This window comes from Cyprinus carpio, chromosome B17 (genome assembly GCF_018340385.1).
Source record: "Cyprinus carpio isolate SPL01 chromosome B17, ASM1834038v1, whole genome shotgun sequence".
NCBI lineage: Eukaryota > Metazoa > Chordata > Actinopteri > Cypriniformes > Cyprinidae > Cyprinus > Cyprinus carpio.
This window is the reverse complement of record NC_056613.1, coordinates 3,328,353-3,339,100: the sequence shown is the minus strand read 5'-3', so window position 1 is coordinate 3,339,100 and position 10,748 is coordinate 3,328,353. Positions and strand designations below refer to the sequence as shown.

The following is a 10,748-nucleotide window of genomic DNA, read 5'->3' as shown; positions in this document are numbered from 1 at the left end:
CTTGTTACAAATACAGTTTATTTACATTTATTCAATATAGCAATAAGAGGTCAGAAAAGTTAAATGTTCATATAAGGAACAGCTGGAGGACCAATTTGAAACTTATTAGGTCAATTGGCAACATGATTGGGTATAAAAAGAGCCTCTCAGATTGGCAGTGTCTCTCAGAAGTCAAGATGGGCAGAGGATCACCAATTCCCCCAATGCTACGGCGAAAAATAGTGGAGCAATATCAGAAAGGAGTTTCTCAGAGAAAAACTGCAAAGAGTTTGAAGTTATCATCATCTACAGTGCATAATATCATCCATAGATTCAGAGAATCTGAAAAAAGACAAATCAAAATTTGAAGTTCCTTTTGGAAAACTGGGACGCCATGTCATCCGGACTAAAGAGGACAAGGACAACCCAAGCTGTTATCAGCACTCAGTTCAGAAGCCTGCATCTCTGATGTTATGGGGTTGCATGAGTGCGTGTGGCATGGGCAGCTTACACATCTGGGAAGGCACCATCAATGCTGAAAGGTATATCCAAGTTCTAGAACAACGTATGCTCCCATCCAGACGTCATCTCTTTCAGGGAAGACCTTGCATTTTCCAACATGACAAAGCCAGACCACATACTCCATCAATTACAGCATCATGACTGTGTAGAAGAAGGATCCGGGTACTGAAATGGCCAGCCTGCAGTCCAGATCTTTCACCCATATAAAACATTTGGTGCATCATAAAGAGGAAGATGCGACAAAGAAGACAGTTGAGCAACTAGAAGCCTGTATTAGACAAGAATGGGACAACATTTCTATTCCTAAACTTGAGCAACTTGTCTCCTCTGTCCCCAGACGTTTGCATACTGTTATAAAAAGAAGAGGGGATGCCACACAGTGGTAAACATGGCCTTGTCCCAACTTTTTTGAGATGTGTTGATGCCATGAAATTTAAAATCACCTTATTTTTCCTTAAAATGATAAATTTTCTCAGTTTAAACATTTGATATGTCATCATTGTTGAATTCTGAATAAAATATTTAAATTTTAAACTTCCAGATCATTGCATTATGTTTTTAATCACAATTTGTACAGTGTCCTAACTTTTTTGGAATCGGGTTTGTACAAATTTTCAGTACTCTTTCCACCACTGCACAGTTTATATTTCTTGAGAGTATGGTACCTCTCATTGCATGGCACAGCGCTCCTACCCTTCACTGACTGCACCTGTAATTTTTCTGCCGGCAGCCCTTAGAGCGTGGATAACAAAGACACTATAATTGAACAGAATAAAGTTAAGGAAAACTTTTACAAGAACGCACTAAATATTTCTGGACAACAGGGCCGCCATTAATGAATTGGTAACTCAATTCACGGTAAATTTGCGTAACGACGGAGTTACAACAGCATAGTTTTAATTCTTATTAATCCTTAATGCAAATAACAATGCACAACAGGTGTACTTAATGGATTTTGAACGCACAGGGATGAAAACATCTCAGGTTACGAATGTAACCACAGTTCCCTGAGTAGGGAACGAGACACTGCGTCCTCTAGGGGTTGCTATGGGGAACACCTCGTCGTGACCCGTGTCTGAAGCATACATTGAAAAAACACCAACGAGTTGGCCGACGACAGCCTCTGATGTCACTACCTGCGCAACAATAAACAGGCACCAGGAGAACACGTCATTCACTTCTTTGTCTGAAGCTTGCGTCCAAAGCATGGCAGGGAGCTAGAGGACGCAGTGTCTCGTTCCCTATTCAGGGAACCATGGTTACATTCGTAACCTGAGACGTTCCCTTTCAAGGGAACTTCGAACTGCATCCTCTAGGGGTCGCTATGGGGAACAGTATACCCATACCACCATGTTAAGGGGAGTGTAGGCCAGAATCATGGCGAACACTAAGTACCAACTCTACCATTTGCATGTGAGTTGCCCCTGGGACATTTAGATGGCTGTCTGTGACAGTACCCCTTATGGCCAAAGGCCTAAGCTACATACCCAACTAAATTGTTAGGGCCTCGGCCCGGGGTAGAGCTGAAGGCTTTGAATCAGGAAAGATTCCTTTTTTAAGGGATACGGCTAAAAACCTAGCATTTTATACTAAGTCTTGCCTGTCACACAGGGGCTACCACTTGCTTTCGCATAAGCTTGCTGAAGGAGCTGTCTCAACAGATTTCCAGTAGCAACACCCTGTTTAGATAGGTATCCGAGGATAAAAAGGTGGAGTGGCGCCCAAGATGAACGGGGCTTTTACCAACTCAAGAAAGGGCACAAAGCAATCGTGCGAAGCCCTCACCATATAGGATTTCAGAAAGAACGCAGAATACTAACGTGTAAACTTACCATAGTGTGGATTTCAGAAAGTGTGCAAAGACTTCACATGCACACTTCAAATACTGTTCTAAGGAGGGGCTCTCATGGCACTCTGATAGAGCAGCTCATAGATGGAATGGTGCATCTCAAAACAGTATGTTTGAGAGTCATCAACTCGATCTGTGGAAATAATGCTGGAGCGCTCTGCGGAAAAACAGCAAACTCAGTCTCATATGAGAGGAGAACTCTAAATTAAGAGTAGCGCGCTCATAGGCGACCCTTCTTGAAAAAGGGGAGTGCTGCTAAACTACCACGAGAATCACCCAAATAGCCCCTCACGTTGAGGGAAGCGATGCTTGAAGTGTATAAACAAGTACACACTGGCTGAATAGAGCCCAAGGGACCAAGGTCTAATCATCTCAAGAAAGGGAACGAGGCGGAGCGCATAAACCTTACCGTACAGGATTTCAGAAAGTGCGCAGAGTCTTGTGTGTGCACTTACCACTTACGTGGATTTTAGAAAGTGTGCAAAGTGTTCACATGCACACTGACCACCATGTGGTTTTCAGAAAGTACACAGAGCTTAGCGTGTGTACCCAAAGGTTCCTAAGCATCGCAGAGGCGCTGAACCGCACGGGAGAGGCAAGCTCCAATTTTACAAACCTCTGGCGAGGGGAGCATCACCTGAGGCAGCATATACTAGAAGACTTCTGTAACTGCCACCTCCACTTCCCGCTGGATGCGACAGCACAACTAAGCGGCCAGGAGACCCCTCAGGGTGACCTGGCCAGACATCCATGAAATTACCTGCAGTGCTGTGTCAGGCCTGACGATCAAGGAGGCTCCCGCAGAAACCTGTGATCTCAGCCGCCTAATACCGGAACATGAAGCCAGATGGCTGGTGCTGTAACTGAGCTCCACCAGCAATTTAATACACATAAGTATATACAGAAAGGGTTATCATACTCCCAACCTCCTGCGCTCGAGCCCTGCTCAAGGGGCGCCTCCTTTTATTCCAGACCATCAGTAAGGTGGTTGCTATGAACATAGAACCAGCCAAAAACATTATAGGTCCAGCATAGGAGACTGTTATGCGAGAGGTTTCCACCTAACCTCGATCAGGTGGAGAGCTGGTGGTTACAGGGGAATTCCCTCTGAAGTCGATTAACGCATATACGCAAAATCCCTAAAGGGAACGAGTAGATACCTCGGTATCACTCTGATTCAGACGAGAACGCTGCCTCGTCTGGATCACATCCCTTAGGTTCTGCTTACCTCCTTGTGACCCACGATTCCTCTTATCCCTGCCCGCAGGTGGGGGAGTACCGCGAGTCGCGACACTAGCCTTCTGTACCCATCTTTGATCCTCAAATTGAGACAGGCCAGGACCCCTATGTTGTTCGGGCTCAGACCTGGACCTTCGTGGAACGAAGGATCTGAAAGCAGCGGAGTGCGCCTTCGTCTCCCCGAACTTCTCGATCACCGTCTCAACAGAAATACCAAAAAGTTCAGAAGGCGAAACCTGAGCATCGAGAAGAAAGCCTTTACTTTCTTGCTAACTAGCATGTTATTGCTAACTAGCACGATATTAACTGCCTGGACTTAGATCCACACCTCGGCCTGTTTCCTCCAGCTCCTGTCAATAACAGTATATGCCATTGTATTGAATTATACATGTTCCATGGTAGTACCACAGCAGTTTTCGGAACTACCTTATGACGGAACATTCCATTTGAGTGCAATCGTATTTATTACTATCTGACACATTTCGTCACATACATTGTCACATATACTACAACAAAGCACTGGCTGTGATCAAAAATACATTTGACTGAATATGTACAGGTATGTGTCCCATTATTCTATTTATAAATATCAATAACTATTGATTTTACATTCAGTAAATTAAGAAAAGTGATAAAAAAAACAGTCAAAAGCACCTACCCTCTATTTTTTTTCACCAGTGGCACCCTATCACATATACAGAATGTAAGAAAAAAAATGATCAAAAACACTCACCCTCTGACTTTTTCTCCAATAGCACCCTGAGTATCACATACAAAAAAAGTAATGCCAGGAGTGACTATACATCTTCACATGTTGAGGGTTCTACTGTCTCTCTTCGTCTGTGGTTTCCGGTTAAAACCGGTATTTTAAAAAGACTGGCACCAAAGACCTTCATCAAGCAGAGTGTTTCCAGTCTTTTTGTTCATTCAGACTCTTTGGCCAAACAAGATGCTGCAGAGTATCATCCTCATCAGCCTGCTGATATCCTCAGGTAAAATTAGCACAGATCAGTTGTTAGCCATCTTTATCAATCAATTTGTCTATATTTTGTGTTCCTAGCTAAAATAAACAGCATAGACTGATTTGGACAGCTTAAGTTCATTGATGTGCAATGCTGGCCATGTTAAAATCATCTTTAATATGCTCAAAATATACATATTATTCTTAATGTTTGACTGAACTCATGCAGTATGTCAAATTCCCACATTTAGTATGTGCTACATATATCATGCATTTTTCCTTACAGTTTGTGCTCTTCACTGGAAAATGCAGAAAGAAGAGTCTACTGGAAATGAACTTGAAGAAGGCTCTGTGAGCTCTTAACAACATTTATCACGAACGTTTTTCATGATCCTATTTTGTGTTCACTTGTAAAGTAGCTCAGTGAATTGCTTTCATCAGATTGTGTATTTGTATTAATAATTAGTGCAAAAAAAATGAATATTTAATATAGAAATTTCCCCCGTCTTTTTAAAGATTGCATTCATTTCAATTATACTACGGGACTTGAATCTGATTGGCTGACGAATGTTCTGAGGTGTGCAATTATTTTCTGGGAAACACACGGCGAACGTAGTTCCAGGCAGCTCTCTTGACCACATTACAGTTCCATATCACTTTGCATAGAGTAAAGCTATAATAACGGTCACGCAGTTTGCACAAAAAGGTGTTGTCAGCACTGACCTGACGATTTTATCAGTCAGCCTATACAGTGTAGCAACTTAAAGGCAACACATGACATTTCTCACTAGCGATGTAATAACAGCGCTGTTTAGAGACGCTGCAGCAGATGAGTGTTTAGAGACGCACAGAGGTACGTTAGCCTAATTCACACAGTATCTCTCTCTGTGTGTATCTGTTGCTCTCACTCTCTTTCTAATAACTTCATTAATAACTGTATTAGAATGCTATCAACATCTCAAGCCTCTGTTACCAATTAAAACGACATTTTGGTACTAGCAAAAGAGGCATTGGATGAGATGCGGAAGAAATAGTCCTACTCAAAATAGCGATTTAAGTACAATAACCGGACGAATCCCTTTAAATAAATAATCGGATCGATGTCTTGAGGTGTGGTAACCATAGTATAAGCGGAATAATTGACTCCGGACTGTTGAATTATTAGAAAAATAATGCACAAAATAATGCACACGCTTCGCTTTGTGGCCACATCACCACCTCGGGTGTGCATTATTTTTCTAATAATTCAATGGCCCGTCGTCAATTATTCCTTACTTATTTTTGAAGTTTTACATGAACGTGTAAACTTTGATGTAAGAAAATAATGTTCACAAAATTAACTAATATATCTGAAGGATTATTTTACACCTTTTATCAAAATTCATTCAATTTGTTTTTTATTGTTGTTTAAAAATGGGAAAAACTATGCGATCTGTTTACATGATGATGGACGATTTTACAACAATTAATTGACCAAAAAAACACATATATAAATGAATGAATGAATGAATGAATGAATGATGCATTATATAGCGCTTTATTGTGTATTGCTGTACACCCAAAGCACTTTACAATCATTTACAATCACATATATGATTAATCACACTGGCGGATGCATCAGTCACGATAAGAGGTCAGATCTTTGCCATATACTGAAAGAGTGTTTGCAAGATGCAAATGTCCAATTTGAACTGCTAGATTTTAATTGTCATACTGTATGTAAACTGTTGACTCTGTTATATTGTATCTGTTATCTTGTTAGGGTGACATACAAACAGAACAACAACCTGGAATGTGCTGGACTTGCAAGTGGGCGATGAAGAAGCTGAAAAAACAGATCTCCAATGGAGCAACTCCGGTTGGTAACAGTTCTGTTTCTTACGCTTTTACTAAAATTCATGTGAGACTAATGGCTTAATGTTAATTCTTTTCTGCTTTTCTGCAGGATGACATTAAAAAGAAGCTGGGGATGGTCTGTGATGAGATTGGCTTCCTAAAGTCACTGTGTAGGAAGCTTGTGAACGAGTACAAGGACACTCTGGTCGAAGAACTTTCAACTACTGATGATGCCAGGACCATCTGTGTTAACATTGGAGTTTGCAAGAAATAGGCGTGGAATTTGAAGAATTCTGTTTTCTTTGATAAACTGAAGAAATGTGCAAGGCTTTATTGTTTGTTTGTTTGTTTCTAAAGGGCTTTTCACAGTGCACTTCATTCATCTCTTTCTAAACCCAATTTCTAACCCCGGGAAATGAAATTTTTACGTGTTTTAGCTTTTTGAGTCCATTTCATTCTTACCTTTATAGTCAGAAAAGTCCATTCAGGAAAGAAAAAAAAACCTTTATACTGTCAGCAATATATGAGGATGTGTAATGAAGGGCCATAAATGACACGACCCTGCAAATATGCAACGAAGAATGTTAACCCAGGATTTAGGAATATACCATCTGTACCAAATTAACTCAGCATTCCATTTACCCGTGTTTAGAATGACCCAGTCTGAAAGGCATAGTTCATTCTAAATGAAAATACTTTCATCATTTACTCATCCTCAAGTTATTCCAAATCTGTATACATTTCTTTCTTCTTTTTAAGACAAACATTGCAATTATTTTGTATTGAGTTGATGGTGCCTATTGATTTCCATAGTTTTTTTTACATACTATGGAAGTCAATGGAGACCATAAGGTGTTTGGTTACCCATATTCAAAACAGAAGAAAGACATTCATGCAGGTTTGAGAGTGAGTAAATAATGACAGAACTTTTATTTTAATGTGGACAACACCCTTAACTATTTCAAGTGTGAAAAGGCCTTGAGTGTTCGCTTTAACTGGAAAGTTGCTGAACTTCCTGGAACTTCTGCACTAGAGCTAGAGTGCACTAGAGCTAATAGTGTGATTATTGTGGTGTTGTATGCCAAAGTTTTCTGCATATTTGTCATATCTACTCAACTTTACACCACTTTTTTGCATTCAGTTGAAAATAGATGTGTGAAACAAACTTTAATGTTCTGTGACATGATTTCGCACTTTTACAAGTTTTTGAGATACTTTTACAAACAGAGGATGCTTGAATTAGTATTTTACTTGTCCGTTTCTTGGTCTATCAGCACAATACCACATACATTAATATCTCATGCCCATTTCAAACTAATAATTTCTTAAATTTCACAAATAATCAGCAATAGACACAATTTGCAGAAAGACTGTCAAAGACTGGCAGCCTCTCAAGAAGACCGAAAGAAACTTCAAACATTACAATAACGATCATTATCAGTTTGTTTGTCTTTGTGCAAATGAGCTTCTAAAACAACTTTACCTGTGAGATAATGCAAGATACTGCTACTGCAAGATTATGATGTCACCACAAGCAGCTTATATAATTAAAAAAATTATCACTCCCTTATCACTTTTAGCAGTAATAAAATTGATTAATTGTGTAAAAAAATAAAAATAAAAGAAGAATGACATCATATTTGTACTAGTAATTCCTCCCATTTGCTATCAGTTTTGAAAGCATGGAAAGCATTAGTACAGGTCTATATTGTCAGTAAACCTTTTTTTTATTTCTTTAAATATGATTTCATCATTGTTTTGAACCTACAATCTTTGCGTTATCAGCCCAGATCTTTACCAACCAAAACACCGGAAGGATACAAAAGCAAAATACACAGTAATTTGACAATTTATGTATGCGAGCTAATGAGACACTGATGATTAAACCTGAACATCAATGGAAGAAATGAAAATACCTTGAAGATTGAGATAGGTCAAAGGTCGCTGGGCCTTTGTTGTGGATGTCTGTGGTTGGCAGACAAGTCCAAAGACACAAGAGAGGGGACGGACAGAAAAACATCTAAAAACAACCAAAAAATTCAGACCTGTATGACATGCATTCACCAAGAGTCACCTCTTTAAATGTAACAAATTAGTTGTTTATTGGAGTGGTGTAAGAGCAAGAGAAATTCTCACACTTAAAATGGAGAACCACGAAAAAAAAAAAAGTTAAAGAAAGTTTTAAAAAAAGTTCTTAATACTCGCCTTGGTTCAGTTCGATCTATCATAGAAAACAAAATAAATTCAACGTAAACTGAAGTTTCAAACTAGAGAATTTTTTATATTATATTTTATTTGCTCTGTACAAAATCTCCATAGAGCTCCTATGGATTTATATAAGCTTTCTGGACAAAAAAAAAAAAACTTATATTACATTTTCTTTCAATATTATATTGATAAAAGAGGTGTAACTTTTGTGCTTCGGGTCATTTTGACACAAGAGGTGAGGTTTTGTTACTCTCTCTAACAAGGAGAGGATGATGGTTCGAAAAAAATAAATACCAGAACAACTAAACTCAGTGATGTTTGGGTCTTTTAATGGTTCTCTTAAGTGAATTCTACGGAATTCCATACTAAAATACTCTGAGTTTCCATCAAAATAATTCTTTAACATCACCAACAGTGTACAATTACAGAACAAAGGATTTTAATGAGTTGGTTCTTTTCAGTCCATCATAAACATACAGTACAGTATGAGGGGCCAAACAGGCCATAATTATTGAAAAGCTTCTTGCAAACACTGGTGAAATGAACACTTATTTCAACGTTAGTGAAATTCACTACTGAAAAGTCTGTAGTTTTCAAATAAGCCTAAAGTACTTGATTAGGTGAATCAGACAGAATCAGGTTGAATCTTAACTCTTTAGGGCTGTGGCTCTACAGAAAATGAAACAGACACCTTTACTACAGATAAACCAATGTAGTGTGAATCCTATACTGGATAATTAAATTGATTGAAAGTTATTTTATTTGACAAACACACAAATAACAAATAAGTTACTAATTGGTTGTTAATGTGATAGCACAGTAAGATAGATATTATTGCCAAAAGTATTTTATAAACATATATATATATATTAGCATTGTTACTTAATGTAAATATACAAATCCAATTACATTTATATATTAGCATTGTTACTTAATGTATATGCCATTGTATTGCATTATACAGTACATATTCCATGGTAGTACCCCACAGCAATTTTGGAAGTATCTGTTATTGTCACATGGTAAAGTCACATATACTACAACATATTACTATCTGGTATTGACCATATACTACAACAAAGCCATGTGATCAAAATGCAACTGAATATATACAGGTATGTGTCTCATTACTCTATCTGTATAAATCAATCAAAAACACCCTCCCTCTGATTTTTTCACCAATGGCACCCTGAGTGTCACATTGGTGAAATTGCTAGCATGTTTTATTACTTCTGTAGCATGTTGTTATCCTATTTAACACTTTAGGTGCATCCCAAATCGTGTACTTATGCACTATTCTATGACGTTTTGTAGTATAAATAGAGCGAGTAGTGCGTTCACACTGAAAATTCCAAAAGGAAAAAGTGCACTTGGTAACACTTTACAATAAGGTTCATTAGTTAAATTTAGTTAACCACTTTAGTTAACATGAACTAAGGATGAACAATACTTCTACAGCATTTATTAATCTTAGCTAATGTTAATTTCAACATTTACTAATGCATTATTAAAATCAAAAGTTGTGCTTGTTAACATTATCTAATGCACTGTAAACTAACATCAACTAACAATGAAAGACTGTATTTTCATTAACAAACATTAACAAAGATTAATAAATACTGTAATAAATGTATTGTTCATTGTTTTTTCACGTTAGTTAATACATTAACTAACAGTAACTAATGGAACCTTATTGTAAAGTGTAAATACCCGGATGATGCACTTAAATATCCGAAAAAACTAAGTGTGGAATGTTGGACACTTCATGCACTCAACTGTCGCAGCTTTAATTACGTAGCGAAAGGGGAGGTGCTATCAGACTTCGATTATGAATGACAGAACCTTACATAAGTCATACTCTGCATGGTTGAGTGCATAAGTACATACAGTGTATAAGTGCATCGTGTATAGGGCATCATTTGGGATGCAGCTTTTCTGATGTTTTTTAATATGTTGTTAGGAGTCCATAACTGTGTTAAACATGTCACTTCCTGTTGCCAGCAGGTGGCACTATGACTATAACCGAATATGGGCATGTAGATGTATTCAGCCCAGTACTCTTATCAAACATGTTAAGTTTGGGCAGAATGGATACTGCATGACTGAGTTACAGCAACTTCCTGTTTCATTGTATTAATAGCATGCTTTAGCAAA

The 10,748-nt window shown here is 38.2% G+C and overlaps 1 protein-coding gene across 1 annotated transcript; it reads left to right on the top strand.

Annotated features, from left to right (window-relative positions):
- Nucleotides 1–3,576: 3,576 nt before the first annotated feature.
- Nucleotides 3,577–7,947, top strand: LOC109053099 (antimicrobial peptide NK-lysin-like). Its single transcript, XM_019070521.2, has 4 exons — nt 3,577–4,581; nt 4,837–4,901; nt 6,313–6,408; nt 6,496–7,947. The coding sequence occupies exons 1-4, from the start codon at nt 4,539–4,541 to the stop codon at nt 6,658–6,660; spliced, it is 369 nt and encodes a 122-aa protein (XP_018926066.1). The 5' UTR covers nt 3,577–4,538; the 3' UTR covers nt 6,661–7,947.
- Nucleotides 7,948–10,748: the final 2,801 nt, after the last annotated feature.

Excerpts from the sequence above, each read along its gene's own strand:
- LOC109053099 (XM_019070521.2), top strand. The coding sequence starts at position 4,539 with ATGCTGCAGAGTATCATCCTCATCAGCCTGCTGATATCCTCAG. Across the intron at positions 4,902-6,312 it reads ATGAACTTGAAGAAGGCTCT|GGTGACATACAAACAGAACA; the intron begins GTGAGCTCTTAA and ends TTATCTTGTTAG. Across the intron at positions 6,409-6,495 it reads TCTCCAATGGAGCAACTCCG|GATGACATTAAAAAGAAGCT; the intron begins GTTGGTAACAGT and ends GCTTTTCTGCAG.